The sequence below is a fragment of the Saccopteryx leptura genome, chromosome 5 (genome assembly GCF_036850995.1).
Source record: "Saccopteryx leptura isolate mSacLep1 chromosome 5, mSacLep1_pri_phased_curated, whole genome shotgun sequence".
Taxonomy (NCBI): domain Eukaryota; kingdom Metazoa; phylum Chordata; class Mammalia; order Chiroptera; family Emballonuridae; genus Saccopteryx; species Saccopteryx leptura.
The window spans coordinates 100708422-100735860 of record NC_089507.1 but is presented as its reverse complement, the minus strand read 5'-3'; the positions used below and the strand labels follow the sequence as shown (position 1 = coordinate 100735860).

The 27439-nt window shown below is 44.0% G+C and overlaps 1 protein-coding gene and 2 long non-coding RNA genes across 5 annotated transcripts; 2 read left to right on the top strand and 1 right to left on the bottom strand.

The window, feature by feature from the left end:
• Positions 1 to 1628: 1628 nt before the first annotated feature.
• LOC136405696 (uncharacterized) lies at positions 1629 to 21504 on the bottom strand. Of its 2 annotated transcripts, XR_010751554.1 has the most exons (4): positions 21263 to 21504; positions 17380 to 17469; positions 4666 to 4749; positions 1629 to 1714 (listed from the first exon to the last, which is right to left on the bottom strand). It is a non-coding gene; the product is annotated as an uncharacterized lncRNA (long non-coding RNA). The 2 variants fall into 2 exon arrangements; XR_010751555.1 differs by lacking the exons at positions 1629 to 1714; positions 4666 to 4749 and adding an exon at positions 11105 to 12287.
• Positions 5380 to 17230, top strand: LOC136405699 (uncharacterized). 2 transcript variants are annotated; one of them, XR_010751559.1, is made up of 3 exons: positions 5380 to 5455; positions 15567 to 16217; positions 16570 to 17230. It is a non-coding gene; the product is annotated as an uncharacterized lncRNA (long non-coding RNA). The 2 variants fall into 2 exon arrangements; XR_010751558.1 differs by lacking the exon at positions 5380 to 5455 and adding an exon at positions 10998 to 11111.
• Positions 21505 to 21829: 325 nt separating the features above from the next.
• Positions 21830 to 22491, top strand: LOC136405386 (malignant T-cell-amplified sequence 1-like). The gene has a single exon (XM_066384745.1). It carries the CDS (start codon positions 21945 to 21947, stop codon positions 22488 to 22490), a length of 546 nt encoding a protein of 181 aa, XP_066240842.1. The 5' UTR covers positions 21830 to 21944; the 3' UTR covers position 22491.
• Positions 22492 to 27439: the final 4948 nt, after the last annotated feature.

Genomic DNA, 27439 nt, shown 5'->3' with positions numbered 1-27439 from the left:
CACAGGAGCCTCCCAGGGAGGTACAGGCTACTAGCTGGGCTGGCAGATGCTGTAGGTGTGCTCGCGTTTGCCCTCGGCATTCGGACAGTTGTCCCCGGGGTGTTCCAGCGGGTGTCCCCTTCAAATCAGGGCAAGCTGCTTTAAGGAACAGTGCCGCCCCTCCCCCATCACAGGTACGCCTCACTTACCAAGTGTCCAGGCCCAGAACAGGTATCGTCTCCATGCTTTGGAAGGTCTTCTGTGGCTTTGACAAGACTCAGAAGCCACCGAGGCGGACTCTGGATTGGCTAGTCGCTCCGAGGCGACAGGTTATCTGGCAGCGCCGGGGGACCAGTGGGCATTCCCACATCTCCTAGGAAAGTGGGCTGTTGGGAAGCAAGGTGCTCAAGCCTTAGGCTTTGAGGTCTCGGCGGGTCCCGTCTCCTAGCAACGCGTAGCATCAGAAGTGCACCACACCAGGAAGGGAGTGAAGCCAGGCTGATGGGCTGAGATGCAGAGGGTCCCAGGGTCCGCAGGGCCACCCCCAGGGCAGTCTGGACAGGACAGGGTCTGGGACGCTGTGTCCACCGCTCTGGGAATCTGGGACCAGGGTTAGTCCGCGACCTCCACTCTATAAGGAGGGACCTCTAGGATAAAGAGAGGAGGCCTCATTCTTCTCTTGCAACTGAGTGTACTGGGGGCGGGGACCCCGAGGGTCCCACTGGTTTGTACGAGTGTATTTTGTGCTTTGTTTTCCATGGATGACCTGTTGCGCTGAGTCCAGTAAATGCTTTCTATCTCCCGAAGTCCTTGGAGCTGGGGGCGGCCCGGGGGCAGGTGCTGGGCATTGGACTGCTCCCCCGGGACCAGGGGCCGGACCACCCTTGCTGGGACCTCAGTTCTTCAGGTGGAACTGGGCGGAGTCATTGTCCTCGCTGGGGCGAGGACGCTTCCAGGGGAACTGGGCACCTCAGGACAATAGGCAGAAACTGGGGAACAGAGAGGATACCAGGCTCCTCTTATACCCCCTGGAGCTCACAGGTCCTGCTTCTTTGCCCCCTGGGGCCTGGGTGCCCCACTACCTAGATGACTCCAAACAATGGTGTTTAGCAGGGGTCCCCAAACTTTTTACACAGGGGGCCAGTTCACTGTCCCTCAGACCATTGGAGGGCCGGACTATAAAAAAAAACTATGAACAAATCCCTATGCACACTGCATATATCTTATTTTAAAGTAAAAAAACAAAACGGGAACAAATACAATATTTAAAATAAAGAACAAGTAAATTTAAATCAACAAACTGACCAGTATTTCAATGGGAACTACGGGTTTGCTTTTGGCTAATGAGATGGTCAATGTGCTCCTCTCACTGACCACCAATGAAAGAGGTGCCCCTTCCGGAAGTACGGTGGGGGCCGGATAAATGGCCTCAGGGGGGTGCATGTGTCCAGCTGGCAGGCAGTAGTTTGGTGACCTCTGGGGTTTAGTTTTCCTGTTTCCTGCTGCAGTGCTGAGAATGACCACCAAGGCGTGGGCTGTGCCCATTGTGCTAGATTGAGCAACTGGAGCAGGAAAGGGGTCAGTCATTCTGGTGGAGCCCCTGCCTCTGAACCAACTTGTACCTATTATTATTATTATTATTATTATTATTATTATTAGCTCGATCTCCATGATGATGTGGTTCTCTCAGAAGTGGGAGGGGGCTGTGAAATCCTCTCATTCATTCATTCAGCTACTGTGAAAAAGCAAAATTACTTTTTATTTGTGGGAATATCAAAAAATTCTTGATATACCGCATTTGCTTCACATTATGGCCACAAGTATTTTTGTATTTGCTACTGTTTATACTGTTTGACTTGTCCCTGTTTTGTCTTACACCAGTGTGAAAATAAGCCGTCCCAGAACCTGAATGAGACTTGCAGGATGGGAACTGTGAAGGCAGGTTTGCTGGAGAAGCTGGTAGAGTACCTGGTGTCTGCCCTCCAGAGCAGACTACTGTGTCCCCGCCTCCCTGTCTATCCACTGAAACTTCTCCAGCACCTACCGGTCACAGACCTGCTGCGGAAAAGGTGGGTGCTTCTCCCCTTCACAGCACACCTCCTAGCTGTGTGTTGTGGGATTGTCACTCCACCTCTCTGAGCCTCAGTTTGTCCATGTGAAAACCGGGGTGCTATGAGGACCAAGCTCACAGAGTTATTGTCAGGACTAAATGGAATAAGCCATGGAGAGTGCTGACTCTGAGCTTGCCTCTGTGGAAAGGGTTGCTGAGGGCTGTGGTTTTTTATTTATAATTTTCTCTTCCTTATGAAGAAGCTCTCTGCCTCCAGCCTCAGGTATTCTGTGGCCTTAGGAAAAGCTGTTTCCCATTTGTAAAGGAGGTTCCACATTCTATCTGGGCAGTCCCCTGTCCTGGGCATAGCCAGAGCAGGGACCCTTGGGGGCTTGCTGAGGTACACTCAGATACCTGAGAAGATTCAATCTGTCAAAAATAGATATAGTCAGTGCCTACTGCAGGGGTCGGGAAACTGGTTCGCGAGCCAGATGTGGTTCTTTTGATGGCTGCATCTGGCTCGCAGACAAATCTTTAATAAAAAAAAATAGTAATGTTAAAAATATAAAACATTGGCCCTGGCTGGATGGCTCAGCGGTAGAGCGTCGGCCTGGCGTGCGGGGGACCCGGGTTCGATTCCCGGTCAGGGCACATAGGAGAAGCGCCCATTTGCTTCTCCACCCCCCGCCTCCTTCCTCTCTGTCTCTCTCTTTCCCTCCCACAGCCAAGGCTCCATTGGAGCAAAAGATGGCCCGGGCGCTGGGGATGGCTCCTTGGCCTCTGCCCCAGGCGCTGGAGTGGCTCTGGTCGCAGCAGAGTGACGCCCCGGAGGGGCAGAGCATCGCCCCCTGTAGCCCCTGGTGGGCATGCCGGGTGGATCCCGGTCGGGCGCATGCAGGAGTCTGTCTGACTGTCTCTCCCCGTTTCCAGCTTCAGAAAAATATATATAAAAAATATATATACATATATATATAAAACATTCTCATGTATTACAATCCATTCATTTCCTACCGCTCGTGTTCATGGTTGTGGGTGGCTGGAGCCAATCACAGCTGTCCTTTGGGAAAACACCAAATTTTTATTGGATAATGTGTAACGTACATGGGTCATTGTATGGCTCTCACAGAATTACATTTTAAAATATGTGGCGTTCATGGCTCTCTCAGCCAAAAAGTTTCCCAATCCCTGGCCTACTGCATGCGGATCTTTCCTAGACTCTTCACATAGTTTAATGAATGGAGCAGACTAAAATTTCTACCTTCCCAGCTTCATGCCAGCTGGCACATCGGCCACATCCACTAGACATCATAGCAGGTAGAGGACACAGGACGTTTGATGTGACAGCTTCCTGGCCTCCTCTAGATACGGCTTCCTCTGCCCTCATTGTCAGAAGGACGACAGATGCCAGGAACAACTAAAGGAGTGCGTGGGCTCTGAGTCAAGAGAAAGGCTTCTGTCGGGGGTATTTGGGACTGAGACCAGTGGGGGTCAGTATTTGGAGGATGTGGACGTTATCATCCTAAAGCGTTTATGGCTTACAGGCAGCTCGGCCCTCCTGGCCCAGACCTGGAGCACAGTGCCAACCTTGTTTTGACCCAGCTGGAGGACTAACAGCCTTCTGAGGCAGAGCCCTAGGCGGCAGTGGAGGGTGCATGTGAGCTTATGGGGAGGGGTCAGTGCTGGAGCCATTCAAGGAGGAGCTGCCAGAATTTGGTGTAGGGACAGGATCAGACTGCCCTCAGACCACTCAGTAGGTGGACTCAGGCTAGGAAAACATCCTTCTCTAGAGAGCTCTGGGATATGGTCTGTCTCTGCAGAGGCCCAGGGGAAGGCAGGCATGTAGGTGACCTCTCCTTCTCGTGCAGTTCCAGTGCGGTCTCCAGAGTGAAGCTGGCTCCAGCACCAGCTCCTGTGCCATCCAAGAGCTAGACCCAGCTGTGTAAATAGAGATCGCAAGCCTGTTTAGAGCTTGAGGCATTTTCGTCATTAGATTTGATGCCAGCTCCAGCTACTGGTCCAGAGCCAGAGCCAAATCCACACCGGTTCTAGCAGCAGCTCCAGAGCTAGAGTCCCACTACAGAAGGAGCTTTAGCTCTGCCTTGTCATAGTGCCAGCAGATCAGGAGCTGCACCTGGCTCCTCCCTCTGCACCAGCTCCTGAGCTATACCCAGCGCCAGAGCTGACCTCTTCTCCCTTCTGGTGGGAGCACTTAAATTTCTTTTCTCTTCATATTTAAAAATTTTAGAACATTTTATGTGTTAAAATTTAAATTCAATATAATGTAATCATTCATATAATTTATCATTTTAAACTCTGCAATTCAGAGGCATAAGCAGCCCTACTACCTAACTGCAGACTATTTTCATCTCCCTGAAAGGACAGCCCATACCCAGCGTCACTCCCTTCCCGAAGCCCCCAGCAATAGCTAACCTGTTATGTCTGTTTCTTTACCTAGTCTGGATTACTCAGAAAATGGAATCATAATATGTGGCTTTTTATGTCTGCCCACATGTATTTAAAGGGACTAATTTTTGCTTTTTAAAAATAATTAAAATAGCACTTTTTTATTTAAAAGAGAAATCCCAGGTACAAAAAAGATTACATGTGAAACAGAAGGCCTTACAATAAATATATACAAAATCTTGGGGTGGGAACCGCTGTTTTGTCACTGAGAGCCAGAAGCCATAAAGAAACAGGTCAGATGGCTCCTTTGTGGTCAGCTGAAAATAAAGAAAATGTCCTTAGTGAAAAGACACATGGGAACCAGAACAACGTTCCTCAGAACCTGAGGCCAGAAAAAGGTTTAACATCCTGGTGGTTAAAACTCACTGTTTTAAAAAGGGACAAGAAAAAGACACTTGCAGTACAAACAAGCAGCAGTTCACATGACCATCTGGCGGTCTGCAGAGATGCTGTCACCTCCCTGCTAAAGACACAGTATGGGGACAGAATGTGTCACCACCAGTAGCAGCTTTTGTGTCTGTTGACAACCAGCCCTGGGGACAATGTGAGGAAGAAGCGGATCCACCAGATCCCTGGACGGAAAGGACACTGGTCTCTGGGAGAATAGCTCACAAGACCCATAAGTTCCACAGATACATATCTTATCTCACACTGCTGAGCCTAGGAGTGTATCCAAAAGAAATCCTTGCACAATTTTTCCAAGCTACATTTATAAGATGACACATTCCATTCCATTACTATTCACTGCAGGGCTATTGCCGTAGTCCTGGCCCCATCCAGGCCCCTGTCCCTCCCGCCCCATAACCTAGCTTCTCCACAGAGCAGCCAGGCGGCCATCAGGACAGAAGAGAAATGGCCTGGCTGCCTGCCTGCCCTCTCCCGCTTGGCACAAACCCCTTCCTCTCAGCCAGGAAAGCACATCTAGGGCAGCTCCTAGGACAGCCTTGAACATGCTCCACCCAGGTAAGCTCTCAGTTACAACAGCAGAAGTCACTTGAGCCTGTGTGAGCAGAAGGCTTTACAAAGCACAGGGTGTTGGGAAGCTGTTGGAAAGGCAGAGCATTAGACTGGGGGTTTGGAGATAGGAGAGTGCTGAGACTACCTCTGACACTCCCCTGGGGTGACTCCTCCCCACCCCCTCTGCCCGTCCACAGTCCACATATGCAGCACATTCAGCGTGGGGTTGGGGACACCGAGAGATTCAGTGACCTTGGAAAACTATTACTATTCGATCCTCGTTTCCTTTTTTGTGAAATAGGGCAGCAGCCTCCCACGAAATTATGAACACAAGTTCAGTCAGCTTATACTTGGAATGCCCTGCACGTATGAGAGCTCATGTGACAAGGACCTTCCAAAGAGGCCTACTTGAAAAATGTGGCCTCAGTGAAAGGCACTTTCTCAGATCATAGGTCTACTGTGTACTGCTGAAGCTATACCTCATGTGTAACAAGAGTTGTCAAAGTGCTTGTCTCCTGTCCCCTGAGGATGGAATTCTGGAAAAAGCAAAGCAGCTGTTTACCCAAGGATATCTCAGCATAGGGTCTATGGTACAGAAGGAAGGATGTGATGGGGGCCCAAAATATATTTTAAAAAATAACATGAATTATTGTAAGCTTAACTGTTATAAAGTACCGTTCTACCAGGTTTACGTAAAGACACCAAGTCCAAATAAATTTTTAAGGAAAGTTTTATTAAAAGGAGGAGATTTATTAATATGCTGGCCGCATATGACCAACACAAGGCATTGCTGACCCAAATCGTGCAGTCCAACATATAGCCCTGAGGCAGTTTATATACTTTTTTTTTTTTCTTTCCATTTTTTTGAAGCTGGAAACTGGGAGAGACAGTCAGACAGACTCCCGCATGCGCCCAACCGGGATCCACCCGGCACGCCTACCAGGGGCGGTGCTCTGCCCCCCAGGGGGCGATGCTCTGCCCATCCTGGGCGTCACCATATTGCGACCAGAGCCACTCTAGCGCCTGAGGCAGAGGCCACAGAGCCATGTCCAGCGCCCGGGCCATCTTTGCTCCAATGGAGCCTTGGCTGCGGGAGGGGAAGAGAGAGACAGAGAGGAAAGCACGGCGGAGGGGTGGAGAAGCAAATGGGCGCTTCTCCTATGTGCCCTGGCCGGGAATCGAACCCGGGTCCTCCGCACGCTAGGCCGACGCTCTACCGCTGAGCCAACCGGCCAGGGCTAGTTTATATACTTTTGATCACACAGGTTGGTGGGAAAAGGAGGGGGGGCATGACATAATCATTATTAAGCTTATAACATTCATCTATAGGATTTTTAAAAATCATTTTTACATATTAAAACTTATAAGGTAACACAGTAGTGAAAAATGTTTTTTATATTAAAAGACATTTTGAAATCTTTCAGTGCTTATTTGCTATTCCTTTGTCTAGAGGTGTATATAATACATTAATTATATGCCTTCGAGAGAGGGAGGGGGAGCCTGCATGGCGCCAGGGGATAAGTGTTTGTGATGGCCATGAAAGGAAAGAAAGAAAAAGAAAGAAAGAAAGAAAGAAAGAAAGAAAGAAAGAAAGAAAGAAAGAAAGAAAGAAAGAGAGAGAGAGAAAGAGAGAGAAAGAGAAAGAGAGAGAGAGAGAGAGAGGAAAGAAAGAAAGAAAGAAAGAAAGAAAGAAAGAAAGAAAGAAAGAAAGAAAGAAAGAGAGAGAGAGAAAGGAAAAGGGCTCCCTTGATGTTTCCTCCCTCTCCCGCACCAGGCTGGGTGTTTATTCTTTTCCTCACAGGTGTGGGGGAAGGGAGGGAATCCAAGTTCCTTTTCCACTTCCACTCAAAACCTAGCACAGAATTTCTTTTTTACAACACAATGCTGCCATCCATCCTGAGCTGGTTTAAATCACACACAACTATAGAAATCATATTTACAAAATCTCTCTGTATGCTTAGCCCAAATTATAAAATGCCCTTTAAGCTTCCTAGTAGAGGGGGTTTTCTACACAGTGTGTCTCTGCAAGCCAGAAAAACTTCCTCACTCTCACAGAGAGAGAGCAAAAAGCTTGACTCTTTCTCCTAAAATATTAATATTAATTTTTCAATTTTTTGGTACCTTGCCACATTCTCCACTGGCTTTATATTCTGAGTCAAATCATTGACATAATTTAATGAGGTACATGAGGCTGTTGAGTAGGAATATTAGCCTATAACATGTAACAGATATTTAATAGACAAACTTAATGTTTTCATTAATAGTAATAGTCTATTGAAGAAACAAATATTACTGATTAAATTTTTGTAAATGGTACAAATTTCTTATAACTTATATAAAATTAACTGGCTTTTATAACAATTTATTTTTAGTCAGAATTTTTAATTTTAAAAAGTTTAACTTTTAGTGACAACTAAGCTGGCTGCTAGAGAACAGCAAGCTGCTAAAGGCATGCTGGGAGTGGGGGTGGCACTGCCAGAAGTCTTAGGTGCCCACGCGCCCACTGGTGCTTCTGCCGCGGGGTGTGAGTGGCTGGACACTGAAGTACTAGACCAGCAGCTGCTATATCCAGAAGGGCATGAAGCATGCCCAGAAGAGTAGCACAATGTCCAGGATGAGATGCAGCACTCTGGGGTTGGGTCGCCGCTGGCTGTGTCTGTGAGAAGGAGGCCTGCTGTGACAGTCAGTGAGCCCAGGTTAGATGCGCGCAGAGCAGTCCGATGACTATGCCAGGTTCTACAATGCTGGTCCTAAAGAGCAGTGTCAGGCAGGCACGTTAGGTGTTTTGGCTCCCGGCCAGCAGGCAGAGGCTTTTGTGTCCCCGTGGACCAGCTGGATAGCCAGTATCACGAGCAGCAGCAGTAGCAGTGCCAGCAGCTACATGCCAAATGCCAGGGTGACAGCATAGACATACACGGAGGCCGAGGTTTGCAGGACGTGGCAAGCTTGGGTCAGGTCATAGTCACAGGTGGGGAAGAGGGATCTTTACTCCCCAGTGCAAATGCTGAGGGAGGCCTGCTGCCTCACGCTGGACTTGAGGCTGGGGTGTGTTGTGACAGAGGCATCTGTGGTTGACAAGCCCGTTCTTGGTCACCACTCAGCAGGTCGAGCTCCTGCAACCACACTTCTGCAAAAGCTTCACCTTGCCCTATACTGAGTAAACAAAAGAGGGCCAAGCTCTGTACAACCGGGTCCCAGTCATCGCAGCTGCTGTGTCCAGCTGAGGCCCTGCTTCCATGCTGATTGAAGGAAAGACAGGATTGAAGAGAAAGCAGTGCTGTAGGTCTAAGGAAGGGTGAGAGGGGGTGCACCTCATTCTAAGGAGGGATACTTCTCACCGGTTTCAAAAACAAATTTGGTTCAAGTTTCCTTTATGATTTGATTCATGTGTTCTATCTGTCCTGAACCTTTGGGGCCTATAGACACAATGTAATTTCGAATTAGTTTTTAATGAATATTGAGTTCCTTTTCTACTAGCTGTGAGATTTTGGATACAAATGCAGGCCAATCATTAGAATGGGCAAGCTAAATTTGGAAAGAATTTCATATACTAATTTCTTAATAACTGTTATTGTGGTGTCATTTTAGTAAGAAAAACTTCTACCTACTTGTCAATTATTTTAGTAAAATTTATACCAAATATTTAATTGGGAAAGCTCCTCCCTGTTTTCTTTTTTTATATATATTTTTTACTTTGCTTAGTATTTATTTGGGCACAGACTAGACACTCGGACATTATGTCTTCTGTAATAGATTCTAAGTCTGACTTTTTTAATTATTCTTTTCTTGCTAGTAAAATTTTTTTCTAATTGGTTGTGAATAAACCTTTAGCAACAGGTTTTAGTAAAGTTATTAAAATTTCCTAAAAACCACACTGGTTTTAGGTAGCATCTTCAGCTGTTTGGTTTTTCTTGAGTTTTTAGAGTCTCCCTTCCTTTTGGTGTCCTGGTCAGTGGATGAAAGCCACTATTTCAGGGGAGCAGGCTCCTGCATTGTGGGGTGAGGGTTTGAGCCTCACCTTGTTAGTTTATAAGCCTTCTCTTTACGGCCCCTTTTCAACTGTGCCTGTCTTAGGTCGTTCCTTCTTTCAGGAATAGTACCCATCGTTGACTAACCAGTCATCTTAGGAGCCAGGCAGAGTTATGTGATTGAGGGAGGAGCAATGTCCTTTCTGAAATGCTTAGTTTTATTCATTTACTTATTTTTAGCAGCTGATGATGCCACCCTTTTAAAATTTATAATATATTTTTTAAATTTTTAGAGCTGATTGCTATGTAAAGGCTAAGTTGACTGCCTCAGTATTTTTTCTGATTCTGGCTAACAGAAACTGATGGAAAGTGTCCAAACCTTCCTCACGTGCTTGATTGATAGAATTCTACTTAAGCTAGGCAATTAGAAACATTTTCTTGAGGTGATTTTGATTGTTTTACAGATTCTAATAGTCCTGCTAGGGCTTGAGGCTTTCCTGATAAAGGGAATTTTGAGTTTTCTAATTCTATAGGTCATTTGGGAAAAAGGATTTAAACTATTTCCTATTACAATTATGTCTTATATTTTAATGACTTAGTTACAATTATAAATTAAAATGACCAATAAATTTTATATTTTACTTAATTATAATTTTTTTAAAGAAAATATACCTATTTATGTTGAGAATTTTATTGTTAAGCCAATCAATAGAAATACATATTTGTCACTCTGGGTTTGGTGACTTAACATTGAACAATATTGCTTCAAAAATGATAATAAACTAAATATTATATAAAAATACATTATTAATAATTATTATATATTCTCTAATATTTAAACTAAGATTTCAACATTATAGGGCTATGAAATAGCAAATAAAAAGAATTAACAAAAGACCTTTGAAATAACACATACATTTTTAACAGAAAATATTTTTTCATAACTTTTCATACATCAGTGGAGGACAATAAGTTACTATTCCTAACCCAGTGGATTGCAAACTCATCAGTTAACAGAACCAAATATTAACAATACGATAATTGAAATTTCTTTTGAGAGCCAAATTTTCAAACTTAAACTATATAGGTAGGCACATGTCCCACTGAGCGCCCGCACATAGCACTCTGGGGAGAGCCATACTCAAGGGGCCAAAAAGGCGCATGTGGTCTGCCAGTTGCAGCTTGCCAACTAGGGTTCTTAGGGGAGGGGGAGGGGCTACCAGAAGGCCTGCCCCTGACAATTTTATTTCCTATAATTCTATTATTTATTTTCCTTCGTGGAGCCACAATTCACCTTAAGAAACTGACAATCAATAAGGTCCACACCTGTGGTTTTATATTAAACATTTAATGTAACTTTTAAACATTTCTACCTAGCCCTTCTTGCACAACCGGAGGCAGGCTGAACCCTGGCCTGGCCGAGTTCCGGGGGGCGGGGCGCGGGGCTCGGATCTCGGATCTCGGGGCTCGGCAGGCTGCTCTTTGTCCACCTCCCAGCTGGGTGTGCCTGCAGCGGCTGAGCCAGAAGCACGGCGGGCGGGTGGGGGAGTGCTGACCTGAGCTCGCCTCTTCCCGGCAGGGGCCCCACTCCATCGTTCCCCACACTATGCGTCTGGGTCCAGCTTCTTACTCTCCTGTCACCTAAATTGCTCACTTGCTGCCCTTTTCCCCCAGAGGCTGTAGAAAACTTCCCGGTTCGTATTCCCCAAACTTTTCTTTATTGCATTATGCGCACTGATTCTTTTCTAGCGGGGTCTTAATTTTTTCTCTCGAATCCTCTTCTTGTCCTAGATGTAAATCTGGCCGGACTAGGACGATGTAGCACCCATTCTATATGGAGCATGCTTTTAGCCACTGTGGTGGATTGTTAAATTTAGTCATTGATCAATGTAGGGGAACTAATCAGGGTGGCCTGGATCCTCAGTTACGATGTTCCAAACTGCCCTTACTAGGCAGGGATTAAAAGTCCCAGCCGAGTCTGACCTGTGGTGGTGCAGTGGATAAAGCCTTGACCTGAAATGCTGAGGTTGCTGGTTTGAAACCCTGGGCTTGCCTGGTCAGGGCACATATGGGAGTTGATGCTTCCTGCTCCTCCCCACCCATCCCCTCTCTTCTCTGAAATGAATAAATAAAATAAAAATAATAATAAAAAAAAAAGTCCCAGCCAATGGCCATCCAACCTCGAAGGTGGGCCATTCTGATTCACAGAGAGTGCGAAGTGTTCTTTTTGACCATTTAATTCTGAACCCACGGTTGTCTTCCTAAGCTTCTTGAAAGTGCTTTAGGAGACCACCTAAGGGGATCTTTTGTGTACTGGGCCCTCCTCCCATATTTAATAGCTAGGGCCACCGATTTACAAAATTGAAACTGTCCGGGAGAATGCAGGAATCTCCATACCAGTAAAAGCAAGAAAGATAAGACAGATAATAATTAGTACTCAGAATAAAGGATGTTTGACTATAGAGGTGTCAATGATTACACAAGACAAGAGGTAGGAGCCAAAAGAAGAGAATAATTTCTTCAGGGGAGAAGCCAGACAGAGTGCCTTGAAGCCAGAGGAGGGCTACCAATTTACAAAATTGAAACTGTCCAGGAGAATGTAGGAATCTCCACACCAGTAAAAGCAAGAAAGATAAGACAGATAATAATTAGCATCCTTCCCCGCCTCAGGGCACTGCCCTCAGTACACTTCCCTCATGTCTCTTAAGTGCAGGTCATGGCCACCAGTGTCCATGGCATATCTCACAATCTAGACACAAGGGCCAGCACAGCTTCCATTCCTAGTTCTTGGACCAACTCAAATGTGTCCTCTCCCTTAGCAACAGGGATATGTGGATGTGCTCAGCATGCACTCGGTCAGCTCTTCCACTCTATGGGGAAAAGAATAAGGTGAGCACTCCTGAGGCTCCCATTAGCCAGGACACAAAGTTCTTGCTTTGCCCATTTCCCTGACAAAGTCTCAGCCTCTCCCTTCCTAGAAGCAGGCCTGGTGTGCCTGGAGGAGTCTGGCATCTGCAGTTCTTGCTGTCCCCTCAGTTCTGGGAGTCAACATTCCCATAATGCCTGGATCATCCAGGTCAGTGACCAGCAGCCCCTCTTCCTCTTCAGCTTCCACCACACCTGTGGCCACTTCATCAGCCTGGATGTGAACAATAGCAACACGTGCAAGAGCATGCTGGTGAGCTGGGGAGGTCTGGTGTCCCCTCAGTCCCCTCACTCAGACCTGTCTGAGTACAGACCTCTCCTGAATGGCTACTTTGAAAAGTAGCAAGCTCTTGGCTTTCTATGCATCATGCCATCCTTGAGAGGGGGAAGATGGCCACCAGAGTTCCCCAATCTACCCAGGAGGTCAAGGAGGCAGGCCTCATCTAGACCTAGAGCCAGCTCCAAAACCAATTATAGAGTTAGAACGAGGGCCAGAAACAGAACTCATACCATCCTAAAGCTCAAGGAAGAGCCAATTTCAGTACTAACTGTAGCACTGGTTACAAAGTTAGAGCCTGTGTCAGCACCACCACCTGCACCAGCTTCATAGCTACAGCCAGCTCTGGCACCAGCTCTCAAACTAGAAACAGTTCCAGCTCATCTCTAGCACCACCACCAGAAGTAGCACTGGCTCCAGCAAGAGCTTCAATACAAACTCCCGAGTCGGAGTCCACTTTATCATACATAGTTTCTCGTGCCGAACTCAACAACAGTTGTATCACCACCTCCAGAGCTAGAACCTTTCCTGAACAGAGTCCAGACTTAGAGTAGTGCCAGGTCGGAAATGGGGACCCATACCAGTTTCAGAAGGAGTCAGGTCCAGAACTAGTCCTGGCATCAGTTCTAAGCTAGAGCCCCTACCAGCTCCAGAGCTCACACCAGTTGCAACAAAAGCTCTAGCTGTAACAACAAAACTAGAAATAGCTCAAGCACCACCACTACCAGCTACCCAGAGACAGAAGCAACTCTGTCATCAATTTGAGAGCTGCTAGCACCAGGTGTACACTTATAACTGGCCCCAACACCAATGAACAGCAATAGAGCCACTGTGAGTTTCCAAGCTAGAACCAGATCCAGAACCAGATCTAGCACCACCACCTTATCTAGGGCCAGCTCTACTACCTACTCCAGAACTAGGACTAATGTAGACTCCACAGAAAGAGCCAACTAAAACTGCAGATCCAACACCAATTCTAGAACTAGAACTAGGTTTGGTGTCACTTTCAGTGCCAGCTGATGAGATTCAGCCAGAAGCAGTTCCAAAAACAGTCTTCCTGTCCCTAGTCTGTGGGGGGCATTCTTTTTTTTTTCATTTATACCTATTTTTGTTTTGTTGTTTTCATATATTTTATAGAAAGTTATATAAAATTCATGCTAAATAAAGTCTGCCTTTTAAAACATTTTAAATTGTACAATTCAATAGCATTAAGTACATTCACTATGCAATGCACCATCATTGCTGTCTAGTTCCAAAACATTTCCATCAACCTAAGCAGAAACCCTGTACCTAATCCATAACTCCTCTTTCCCACTCCCCCTGCTCCCTGGCAACCAAGCCTATGTCTATTCCTTGACCCGTTCAGGATATTTATACAAGTGGTGTATAACACAACATGCTCTTTTGCTCTTTTACATGTGGATATCCAGTTTTCATGGTATCATTTGTTGAAAAAACTGCTTCTGTCTCATATAATGCATATAATGATCCTGCTACCAATCTTGAAAATCAATTGACCAGACGTGTATGGATTTATTTCCTATCAATTGTATTCCATTGACCTGCATGTGCTGATCATCTTTGTTGAAACTTTGCTGAAGATGTTTATTTGCTCTGACATTTTTTTCTTTTAAGATTTCTGTGTAGAAGTTCAAGCCATTTCTAAATAGAGATGCTTTCACCTTCCTTTCCAACTTTGGTGTCTTATTTCTTTGTCTTGACTAATTGCTGTGGCTTAACTTCCATTATCATGTTGAAATAAAGTAGGGGGAGCAGGCATCCTTGTCTTGTTCCTGATGTTACAGAGAAAGCTTTCAGTCTTTCACTAATGAGTATGATGGTAGGTTTGAGATTTTTATAAATATTATTTATGTTGATAAAGTTATCTTCTACTTCCATTTTATTGAACTCTCTTTTCATGGTTTTGTACTTTGTCACATTTTTTTTTTCATTTCAATTGAGATGATCATGTGGCTTTACTCCTTCATCTTATTGATATGCTATATTTCATTGGTTGATTTACCTACTTGAACAACCCCCTTGCATTCTTTGAACAAATAGCACTTGATAAATATCCCTGTTAATATGTGTTTAATTCTGTTTGCTAGTTTTTTGTTGAGGATTGTTCCATCTTTTCTCAAAATGAATTCCTGGCCTGTAGTTTCTTTTTCTTGTAAGGTCTTTGTCTATCTCTGGTATCATGGTAGAATGCTGGCATCATAGAATGAGTTAAAAATATGTCTTCCTTTTGCATTGTTTTGTAGGTATTTGAGAATAACTGGTGTCATATCTTCTTAAATATTTGGGAGAATTTACCAGGGAAGTTTTCTGATTCTCTGCTTTTCTTTGTTGGAAAGTTTCTGATAACTTATTCAATATTTTTACTATTATAGTCCTATTGAGATTTTCCACTTATTCTTGAGTCAGTTTTGGTAGTTTGTGAGTTTCTAGGAATTTTTCCACTTCATCTATCTTAACCGATTTGGGGGCATACAATGGTTTTTAGTACTCTTTTAAAATAATCATGAATTGATTGATTTGTGTGTGTGTGGGTGTGAGAGAGAGAAAGAGAGAGATCAATTTGTTGTTTCACTTATTAATGCATTCATTGGTTGATTCTTTTATGTGCCCTGACCATGGATCGAACCCACAACCTTGACATATTGGGGTGATGCTTTAACCAAATGAGCTACCTGGCCAGGGTTTAGTATTCTCTTAATAATCATTTTCTTTATGTAGAGTCATTAATGTCTGTCATTTCTGAGTTTAATAATTTGCATCTTCTTGGTTTTGTCTTAATCTAAATAAATATTTGTCAATTTTGTACATCTTTCTAAGAAGGAACTTCTGTTTGCATTGCTTTTCTTGAATGCTCTAATTAGGATTCTCTCCTTCCTTCTGCTAAGTTCAGGTTTACTTTCCTCTTTCCTTTTTTTTTTTTTCCTAGTTCACCAGGTGCATCTTCTAACAAGCCCTGGCACAGAGGTATACCCTCCAGAATCTTGGCTGTCATACAATAAGACCTTGCAGACTGGAGTAGACCGGGTTACCAGAGCATATTCTGCCTCGGCTGCCTGCCCAGGCCAACCTTAGAATCCATCTTTGTCCTGAAATTCTCTTGCTGTTGAAAATATACATGGTGTCATAAACAAGAAACCAACTTGTCAACAGCTGAACTGACCTTCCAGAGACCACTCAGAGCCTTGGGTGCCTTCTGCCCTCTGGGATCCAAAAGACTATCCTACTTGTGCCAAGGAATGCTGCATGGGCATGGAGCCCGGCCCACCACATATCATTGGCACTGAGTACTTCCCCAGTGTCTTACTGAAGGTGGGTAACTGCCACCTGTGTCCAAGGCACCCTGAGGTAACCACTCACCCAGTGGGTGTGAACACTGCACAGCCAGCCCTTCCATTCAGCCACAAGAACCTAGAGGAGAGCCCAGGACCAGCAGCAGCTCCAAGTCCATTACAAGCACAGTCCTCCCTCACAGAGAGGACCTGCTGGTGTGTTCAGTGAGCACTCAGCTGGCTCCTCCAGCTCTGAAGTGATGGTCAACATGAGCTTTTTCCTGGAGTTTCCTGAAGGCCAAGAAAAGGTGAGTGCCTTCCCCTTCTCCCTGTCAGCACTGCCACAGCACCTCCCTTCTCAGTTTGTGTTCTCCAATCTGCACCCACAAAAGGAGCCAAGAAACCCCAGTTGCTAGAAGGCCCAGAAGTTGCACCCTGGCATGAGGTGCCCTCCACAGTCCAGGACTGCTGCAGACATTACCATCCTCCATTGTTCTGGGAGTCAATTTCCTCCTAGTTTCCTCAGAACCACGATTACAGTTCAACTTCTAACATCATCTCCTGGTCAGCTTCCACTATGCCCTTGACTGACACACACAGACCCAGCATGATGCCCCCAAGGTCTGCAACCAGAGCTCCTCACTGTTGTTTCATATCCAGCAGGTGGATGGTGCTGCTTCATCCCTGTCAGCCCGGAGGACAACAGCAACACAGACAAGAGCATCCGGGTGATCTCCATGAGCCAGGAGGTCCTCTGCTTGGACCCCTCTGGGAATAGAGCGCTCCTGAACGAGCAGCCAGTTCAGACCCTTGCAGGCAGCATATCTAGTCCCAGGAGGCAGACAACTACCACAGCCCACCACTGCACACATGAGAACACTGGGGGAGCTCTCCTGTCCTCCTCCCTGGGGAGCACTTAGGAGATCCATGCATTGGTGGGGGTGGATAATGTGCTCCACTCAGCTCTCTTCAGCTCTAGGATGCTGAAAAGACTACCTGGATTGTGGTTCCTGCCCACCCCCCACATGCTTGAGTCCTTGTCTCGCATTCCGAGCCATGTGGCCTGATCCTTTCACACACCCCCAGTGTGCACCCCTCACCCCCAGTCCAACCTCCTGAGAGCCTTCCTCACCTGCAGACCTACAAGCCCTGGTCGGCTTCAGCTCCCTGCCTGCAGGGCCTCTCCCACTGCCCTCATGCAGGATGGACTTTCCTCCAAGGCTGGGTTCAGGGGCCATTTCCTTGGGCTTCTGTTAACAGTACAGCCTTTGGGGTCAGATTGACCTGTGGCTGTGTCACAGCCCGTGACAGACAAGTTCATATCCTGACTCTGCAGAACCCTAGTCCAGCTGGCCTTGGTCATTTGCAGCTAAGGGACCTTGAGCTTCGGTGGTACTTCACATCTATAAAATGGGGTGAACTCAGTGAGATGGGGGACTCCCTAATAACAGTAAGTACCCCAACACTCACTCTGCTGTCCTGTAGGGCCACCTCCCTCCAGGGATCCCTCCTGTCCCATTACACCAGCCAGGGACAGGCTGGAACTCATGTCCTGGAGTCCTGCCAGAGAAATCAGGGAGGGAGGCAGAGAGGAGGGAGAAGGGGCGGCCTGAGTTTCTTCCTGCCTGAACTCAGTGTCCACTGCCACCCCCAGAACCCACAGACCGAGCCACGCACGGAGCTGGCATCGAGGGTACAGTCTGGGCATAAGCGCAGTGATGTGGAGGTGTCGTCCATGACTCACGTCCCCAGGTCTCTGGCCCACCTAGCAAGAGTGAGGTGGTGCAGTGGTTCCAGGGGTCATGGGTCTCAGAGCCAGGCTGCTGGGGTCGAGCCGTGCTGGCCAGGCTGGGACCTGTTGGTACAGTGTGCATGTCATGAAATGGCATCTCACATACACTGTCTGTGGCCCTGTCTGTGCCCTGCCATGGACACGGGGCCAGCTGCTCTGCTTGGGAGTCCCCATGTGGAGAGAGGCTATGCACCTCTCAGTGTGCCCGGCCACCCCCACTTCCGAGCCGAGTCCACACTGAGCTGGGCTCATACGATTCCATGTCCAACTCTCATGAAACAATTAGAAAACTGCAGCCAGGAGAGGTAGGGACTGGCCTAGGGCGGGAGGTGGCTGTCCCGATGGGCAGGATTCTCGCTTCCTGGTCCAGGACTAAAGCCTCCTGGGGGTTTGCTTTGGGAACGAGAGCCTCTAAAATCCTGGGGTCCCCTTCCCACTCTTCCCATGTGGGGTTGTTTCTTCTGGGCACCTCCACACAAAGGTGCATGGGCCACTGGCACACATACACCCCTCCCTTCCCACCATGTATATGTTCAGTCTGCAGAGACATTTTTGCAGTAGAGGAGAAACTTGGCAGTGTTACCTGTGCAGTGGAGCAGCAGGTAGAAGTCATAAAAATATGTTGGGTGTTGTGAGGTTATTTTTACAATATATAAATAATTATTTGAATTTTCAAAAATAGTTCATAAATTGAAGCATTGTGAGAAAAATATTCTTATATTTCTTTAAGCAGGCCAAAAAAGTAGGGATAATATGTGTTTTTGTATACATCATTTTAAAAATAATTATTTTATTGTTGATTATGTACAGACAGAGAAAATGGGCAAAGTAAATTAATACTTTACTGTTTAGAATGTGCTTCACCTAAGCTTGGGAAATACTGTGTGCCTCTGTAGAGATGGATTTATTTATTTAGGATATACAACTAAGGAAAAATAATTGTATGATAAACAACAGTTACCTATTAGTTGAGAATATTCATTCTAATATACAGTGCATTACTGCCAACTTGGGAACCCCACGGGGACTTCCATTTGATTTTCCTGCCCTCTAATGGTCATTTCTCAAAATGCAGACAAAGCTGTATTGAGGTGAAATGTCTGAAACTATTAAAACTGGTTTGTGAATTACACTTCCAATTTTGGAGATCTGAGAAACCTGAGACATTTTATCACTCAGTTTCTTCATTTTAATTTTGCAACATAATCACTGTATCTCAATTACATATTCTCTTGAGATTAGACAAAAATTGAATTCTCACATTTCTTGACTGTTGGACTCAGTAAAATCTACAGTAATTTTCTGTAAAGTTTTTACAGATAGTATAAAATTACACCTTATAACTACTGCACAAAGGGTGTTTGAAAATAAATAAGTGAATAAAACACTTAAAAATGTACTGTTTCCTACTACTAAGTCCTTTATATACTATATTTTATTTCTTATAACAACCCCATACACATTGTGAAGCATATACTGTACTCAGATTTCATGAAATAAAGTAATACTAAGGGAGGCTAATAAAACTTAGGCAGTGGTACACCCCAGGCTTAAAACACTGAGTTTGTGTGCCTTAACTTTCCTTTTTCTTTAAAAAAATCTATATAATTAAGTTGAAATTGACTTTAATTTACTTAACCAGGACAATTTGGTATTGTATTTTAATGTTTTAACATATAGTTTAAGGCCCTGGCCGGTTGGCTCAGTGGTAGAGCGTCGGCCTGGCGTGCAGAAGTCCCGGGTTCGATTCCCGGCCAGGGCACACAGGAGAAGCACCCATCTGCTTCTCCACCCCTCCCCTCCTCCTTCCTTTCTGTCTCTCTCTTCCCCTCCCGCAGCGAGGCTCCATTGGAGCAAAGATGGCCCGGGAGCTGGGGAAGGCTCCTTGGCCTCTGCCCCAGGCGCTGGAGTGGCTCTGGTCGCGACAGAGTGACACCCCGGAGGGGCAGAGCATCGCCCCCTGGTGGGCAAAGCGTCGCCCCTGGTGGGCGTGCTGGGTGGATCCTGGTCGGGCGCATGCGGGAGTCTATCTGACTATCTCTCCCCGTTTCCAGCTTCAGAAAAAGACCAAAAAACAAAACAAAACAAAACAAAAAAACCCATATAGTTTAAGCAACATTTATATATCACATTTTTTCATGTTAACATATGCCAGCCTCAAAGACTTAAGTTTCTTCTATAAAGTTTAAGAACCAGGCTCCATTTTAGAGGTGAGGTTTTAGAAAGTGTAACACTTTCTTTTTTCCATTTTTTGAAGAATTTTAGGTGCAGAAACTAGAGCTCAGTGTCCCTTTCATGGTAGACAATAAACTGTTGGAGGCCTGAATAAAATAAAAATGCTGACTCTCCACTGATTAAGAAGGAATTCTTCCCGCTTGATGGCTTCTGAGGTGGGTCATTGGTCTTCTTTTTCTTCTTTAGATGAGAGGAGGGGAGATAGTGAGGTGGACTCCCACATGCGCCCTGACGGGCCACCTGCTCTGGGGCCACCCTTGAACCAATCAAGCCACTGACTATGGGATGGAAAGAGGGAGACAAAGGGGAGGAGAGGGAGAAGCAGATGGTAGCTTCTCATGTGTGCCAGACGGGGAACGTGCATAGCTGGGCCCATGCTCTATCCAGCGAGCCACCAGCCAAGGCCAACATTGGTCTTCTGACTCAAACTAGAATTTACACCATTAGCTCTCCTGGTTCTCAGCACTTTGGACTCAGACTGAATGACACCATTGGCTCTCCTGAGTCTCCAAGTTTGACTGTGGATGTTGGGACTTATCAGCCTCCATAATCATGTGAGCCAATTTCTTATAATTAAAGTACACGCACAGACACACACACACATAGATAGTCTGGGTTCTCCTACTACTAATACAGATTTTTTTCTTGAGAATAGGGAGATTACACATGACACGCTCATGTGAGGTAAGTTCTCAACAATGGGAAATGTACGTTATTTTCCCACTGTACAGCTAGCACCTGTTCTGATTTCTGCTGCAGTGCACACTTCCCAAATTAAGCACGTGTTTACTGGTGAGGAGAAATGTACTGATATCAAGAACTTGCTCTTATTCTTTTCCCATGAAACTGGTAGGAAAAGAAAGGACCAGATTCAGGGAATGAGGAAGCAGTCTTTTATTTATCAGGCACTTGGTGTGTATGAATAATGAAACATATCCTGTGCTAGGCGAAGACAGAGGTAAATACACAATTCCTGCTCTCACAGACCACACACTTCTTAGGATGGCAAGTAAAATCTGTATGAATAAAATCCTAATTAACAGGATGGCTTCCATAGTAGTCTTAAGTGGGTATGGATCCAATAAATGGAGCCTAGTAATATATGAATCCAAAGCTGACAGGACTGAAAAGAGAAAGAGATCCACAGAATTTCAATATGCTGAGATTTCAATATGCTGATCAGTAATTCATATTAACAAGCAGACAGGAAATTAGCAAAGAAGGGGAACAACTTCTCCCACCAAAGGGCATCACAGGATGTGCCGAGCACTGAACCTAAACAAAGCAGAATGCACATTCTTTTTCTGGAGCACCTGGAACACTCACCAAAACGGACTGAATTCTGGGCCGTACAATGAATTTGCATACGTTTAAAACGATTGAAATCCAACAACATTTGCTTCCCTTCTGGCCGCAAACCCCTCCTCTCTGGGTGCAGGTGGTGCGAGCTCAGAAGGACAGGCTCGCACTCTGCGGTGACAGGCAGCGGCGGCTTTCAGTCTTACGGCCCTCAGCGCAACAATGTCAGACTGCGTGAGGGGAGGGGAAGATTGTGAGAGACGGGGAAGAGGGCCAATGAACAGGACGAACCCTGGCAGTGACGTGAGGAGCGGAGAGGCGTATCAGCTACGGCCGTCTCTTGGTTTCTGGTTTGGGTACCTGGATGATGATTCGTGTTTTCAATAATAAAAATAAAATACAGGTACCCTCCACTTTTATTTTTTTGAAACAATAAGGATTGCTCTAATACTTCTTCTTTCTCAACCCCCACCCTATTACCTACCCGAGGTAGAGGGAAATTCGCAGACGAAAATAATCGGCGAAAGTGCCGCCGAGTAACGAAAGTAGTTTTACGGAGAGCCGTAAAGCACGTCCTTTTCCGGTTCACGACAGCAGCTCCGACCGTCTCTGCCGGCCTTCCTCGGGTAAGCGCGTGTGCCGCTCTCGCTTATTCAATTCTTACCTTATTTTGGGCCCTTCCCTGCTGTCGCCCCGGTCACCTTGCATCATGTTCAAGAAATTTGATGAGAAAGAAAATGTGTCCAACTGCATCCAGTTGAAAACGTCAGTTATTAAGGGTATTAAGAACCAGTTGATTGAGCAGTTTCCAGGCATTGAACCATGGCTAAATCAAATAATGCCTAAGAAAGATCCGGTCAAAATAGTGCGATGCCACGAACATATAGAGATCCTTACAGTAAACGGAGAGTTACTGTTTTTTAGACAACGAGAAGGGCCTTTTTATCCAACTCTAAGATTACTACACAAATACCCTTTTATCCTGCCGCGTCAGCAGGTTGATAAAGGAGCCATCAAATTTGTACTCAGTGGAGCAAATATCATGTGTCCAGGCTTAACCTCTCCCGGAGCCAAGCTTTACCCTGCTGCAGCGGATACGATTGTTGCAATCATGGCAGAAGGAAAACAGCATGCTCTGTGTGTTGGCGTTATGAAGATGTCTGCAGAAGATATTGAGAAAGTCAACAAAGGGATTGGCATTGAAAATATCCATTATTTGAATGATGGGCTGTGGCATATGAAGACGTATAAATGAACCTCAGAAGGAAAATGCTTGGGCTCTATGTGGACGTTGTGCTATGTCTGTATTTGTGTCTGTGTGTGACAGCATGAAGACAACCTTTATGGTTATGCTGAATAAATTCGATAGATGCTACAAAAAAAGTAAAGAGTTGGAATGAGCCCATATATCTGTTTATCTCTTGTCATTGTGTGCATTTTTGTGTCAGTGTGTATGCCTGTGACTGTGTGTCTGCATGTGTGAGAGAGAATGTGTGTGTGTGTTTGTAGAAGGATAATTAAATTTACTCTCATCTATTTAAACAGATAACAGTTCAAACAAACGTAAACTATTTTTTGCAGAAAAAGAGATTTCTGTGTCAAGAGCACAAAATTGATAGACACCCAAAGTGTCAGTGAAGAATTGAGAGGAAGAAAATGACTGGAGAGGGTCCCTAAACAACTCTATTAATATGAACATTTAAGGGATAAGCAGAAGATGGGAGGCTTAAACAATTTTACTAGAGGCAGAAAATCCAGTAAAAAGGATAGGTGGTAGTATTGGTTGTCCACTTAGTAAACACTGCCCCCTTCCTCCTTGCTGGCAGAATTCTGGCCATCCCTTTTCTACATGAGCCAGGTAAATGCTGATTAGCCTGGTCCACATGATGGTTTATTTCCCAGTGAGATTGATTCACTTATAAGGCATGGGGCTTACTGCCTATTAAACCCTCTCTATTTAGAAACCTTTAAGAAGATGGGTGTCTTTTCTCCCTTGGATTTGACTCATTTATAGGTGAATATGTGATCTGTGTTATTAGGGGCCACTAAAAGATTTCTGGAAAACATTCTTAAGCTCTTAAAGATTTATGGGGGAGGAACAGTCTCTCTACTTGGAATGGATATTGGCATGTGTGATTTTGCTCTTCCCAAATACACACACACAGTTATACACTCACAAACGATGTGCAACAAGCCTGACCACGGTAAAATTGAGAATAGAAAGCAACAATGCCCTTCATTTATGATCAGTAGCCATGAAGATGCCATGTATTGGGGCTTCTCATTAAGAGGTGTGGCTGTTATGAGAGATACAATTGCCTCACAGATTACTCCATATTTACATGAGGTTTCTGAAATTGAAAGCCAGAGGTATCCCAAATTTTACAGAATGATATGGACACCCAACTGAAAAATTAATTAGAGGAGGATAAAATAGCTCGTGAAAACTTAATGACTTTTGCATGAGCTGTTTCAGTGTAATTCTATTAATGCAAAATCAAGTGCAGTAGATTTAGAATGGAAAGTGAGAAGCTAGGATGTGGATGTTGAGATTTCATGTTATTCCTTACAGAATTTTGTTTGCAAATTAGAAGATACTGGGTGAAAGCTATAGGAAGGTTATAATTGAGATATTTTGTTTTGGAGTTCAGATTATTTTTTGTTATTTTGATTGATTTTGTTGCATGTTAAGATTTTTGAGTATGTATATATGCTAAGGGAAAAGATTCACTAAGAGAATACTGGACAGGGATGTAATCAGTGGAACAGGAAATTAGGAAGGATTGTCTCCAAAAGGAGAGGTGGAAGGACAGCCTACTCATCAATCTACACATTTGTATCATCTTTATTCATAGCATTGTCATGTAACAACTCTTAAATACTTCTCAACAGAGAATCCTCAGAGAATTAGGGCTTTGCCCCTATTAATTCTTCACCCTAATCAACACCAATTAGTGATGGATACCTGTGGAGGACCTCTAAACTTTGCATGACAATATTCTGGAGCATGTATGACTGACAACCAGAGAGGGAGACAGTCAAATTAAGCAACTCTAAGTTCATTTACAGTATCTTAACTATTTCAACTAAAAGTTGAAAGAGGAACCCTCTGGATCTATTCTTAACCTTCACTCAAGTGTCTTCATCCATGCAAAAACTACCTTCTGTTCCTGGTTCACTTGGACCCTAGGTGAAAAGTAATATGGCTGTGACTGCTGAGTCACAGAATCTCCAGTACTGAATTTGTTGCTATGCACAAGGGGGCTTTGGAGGAAAAGTTTATTGAGAGGAACTGGCAGACTTGCTTCATGTTATGAAGCCTCGCTCTTCTCTGCAGGCCCCTAATGCTCCTTCCCCTTAACTCCTGCCTCAGCTGCTTTAGAAGAAAGCTCATTGGGCCAGTTCAGTGGGATAGAGATGAAGGTGACCAATTTTCTGGGATTGAGGTGGTTCCTTGGATCCTGGACTTCAGGTGGAAAACTCAGGTAAGTCTTGGAATATAGGTATAAGCAGCTCACTCTAGGAGGAACTCAAACTTTATTGTTCTGTTGGGTACTGATGCCCAAATCACCACCCTGCTTTGTCCTGTGGGAAGAACAGTGTTGGGTGTAGGGGTGGCCAAAGATGGTGAGGGCAAAAGCAAAATCCCTGACTCTGTATGAGAGGGAGAGAGTGCCACTGGCCTAGGGCCAGTCTGCTCCAGCCATTCATAGGCTAGTTTCTCCTGCCACTTTTTAGTAGCAAGGGAGACATGACCTCCTGTGGCTATTATAGCCCCTTGTGCACAGGTGTTAAATTCTTGGTCTTTGTTACCACTGGTGGAAGAAACACATGAATTTAACTGATAGGGTTTGAGAAAAACTTGAAAAAGAAAAAATGGTAAATCACCAGTTCACTTAAGAAGAAATACATACTTCAAGTAATGACATTTATAGTTAAAATTCTTCAAACAAAGAAAAGTCGAAACCTGGAAAGTTTCACTGGTGAATTTTAACAAATATTTAAGAAAGATATAATAAATATTTTACAGAATTTCTTCTATGAGGAAGAAGTTTTGGGGACACTTCCCAGCTCAAATCAAATACATCATAGGAAAATAAAACTATGAACTAATATCCTTCATGAATATAAACACAAATATCTTAAAAATATATTTACAAAATATGTAATATTCACAGCAATATGTAAAAATGGAAAAGTAGGTTTATTCTGGAAAAAGAAAACTGGTTCATCAGTCAGCAATATAATAAACTCTATCTAGGGAAAGTATATGATCATTTCACTAGATGTAGAAAACAAATTTTTTACATGATTCAATACTAATTCATGTGATAAAAGATGTCTTCCTCAACCTGATAAAATAAATATACAAAATACTTAATGTATTTATTGGTGAAAGAGGGAGTGCATTCTTGCTAAAATCAGGAACATGACAGTGATGCCCCTTATACTTCTATTAATCATCCTAAGTAGTGCAATAATGGGGGAAAAAATTTAAGAAGGCATACAGCTTGAAAATATAAAATTAAACTGGCTCTAGTAACACGCAATTTAATTGTCTAAGTAGAAAAATCTAAAGACATATATAAAAAAACTACTAAAACAGATAAGTGAGATTAGCAAATCAATATTTTAAAATCAAGTGCATGTCTGTATGCTAGCAGTAAACAATTGGAAATTGAAATTTTAAAACAGACCATTTTCAGTAGCATCAAAACACTTAAAATAATTATGTATCAACAGAGTATGTGCATGATCTGTATGCTGAAACTGCAAAAACACTTAGGAGAGAAGCACTGATTAAACAGCCATTAATAAACATAGTAGTGTGCTCTGTTCGTGAACTGAAAGCTCAATAAAGTGATAATGTCAATTGTCCAAAAATGCATGTATAGATTTTTAAATATAATTTGAGTCAAAATCACACTGGATTTTAAATAAGAATAGATGAACTATTTTTAATGGCAATTCAAAGGAACAGAATAGCCCAACCATTTTGAAAAAGGGAGAACAAAATTGTTTGGCTCCACTACCTGCCTTCAAAGCTTATGATAACGCCCAGGTAGACATGTCAGTGTAATATTAGCAAAAGGAACTGAGAGAGGAAATTCCAGAGATAAACATGCTAAATATTGTTGATTGATTTTCTACAAAGTTGCAAAGGTAACTCAGTTCAGGAAGAATAGTCTTTTCAACAAATAATGCAGGGGGCATGCATATTATAAAATGTTGAACTTTGGCCCATACATTGCAATGTGGACAAAAGTGAACTCAAGCCTGACCTGTGGTTGATAAAGTGTTGTCAACCTGGAACGCTGAGGTTGCCGGTTTAAAACCCCGGGCTTGCCTGGTTGAGGCACATATGGGAGTTGACGCTTCCTGCTCCTCCCACCTTCTCTCTCTCTCTTTCTCTCTACTCTCTCACTAAAATGAATAAAGTCTTTTTTTTTAAGTGAACTCAAAATGGATTATGGACCTAAATGTTAAAATGCAGCAAATTTCTAGAAGTGAACATAATAGAAAAACGTTATGACCTAGAATTAGAAAAGATGTCATAAGCATAACGCCAAAAGCACTACTCTTAAATAAAAGAAAATTAATTGAAATTAAGAACTTCTGAGTTTTGAAAGACACTATTAAAATGAAAAAACAAGCCATAAGCTAAAAGAAAACATCAGCAAAACTTATAGTGAATAAATAATTAGCATTCAAAAAATAAAAGAAACTCAAACTCCAATGGTGAAAAAGCAGAAGCAACAGAAACACTGGCCAAGAGATTTGAACACACACTTCACCAAATAGGATGTATAAAAAGCAAATAAGTCCGTAAAAAGATGCTCAACAACTTAAATCATTAGAGAAATTAAAAATAAGCCACAATGAGATACCCCTACCTATGTATTAGGATGAACAACAACAAAAAAGCTACATAAAGTGTTGGCAAAAATGATGAGCACATAGAACTCTTACCCATTGGTGGTAGAAATGCAAATAGTGTAGCTACTTTGGAAAAAAAATAGTGGCTATCTTTGTGTACCCCACCCCCCAAACTATCAACACATAAAGGGACATTGTTACTTTTGTAACACGTTTACCCATTCTCAATCTTTATTTTGCAAGAAATCTTTTAATGGTAAACACGTTGCAGATAAGGACCAATAATGATTTTATATATTACAAATCGAGCTTTTCAAACTCTAAGGA

Coding starts and splice junctions, on each gene's coding strand:
- LOC136405386 (XM_066384745.1), top strand. CDS start 21,945: ATGTTCAAGAAATTTGATGAGAAAGAAAATGTGTCCAACTGCATCCAG.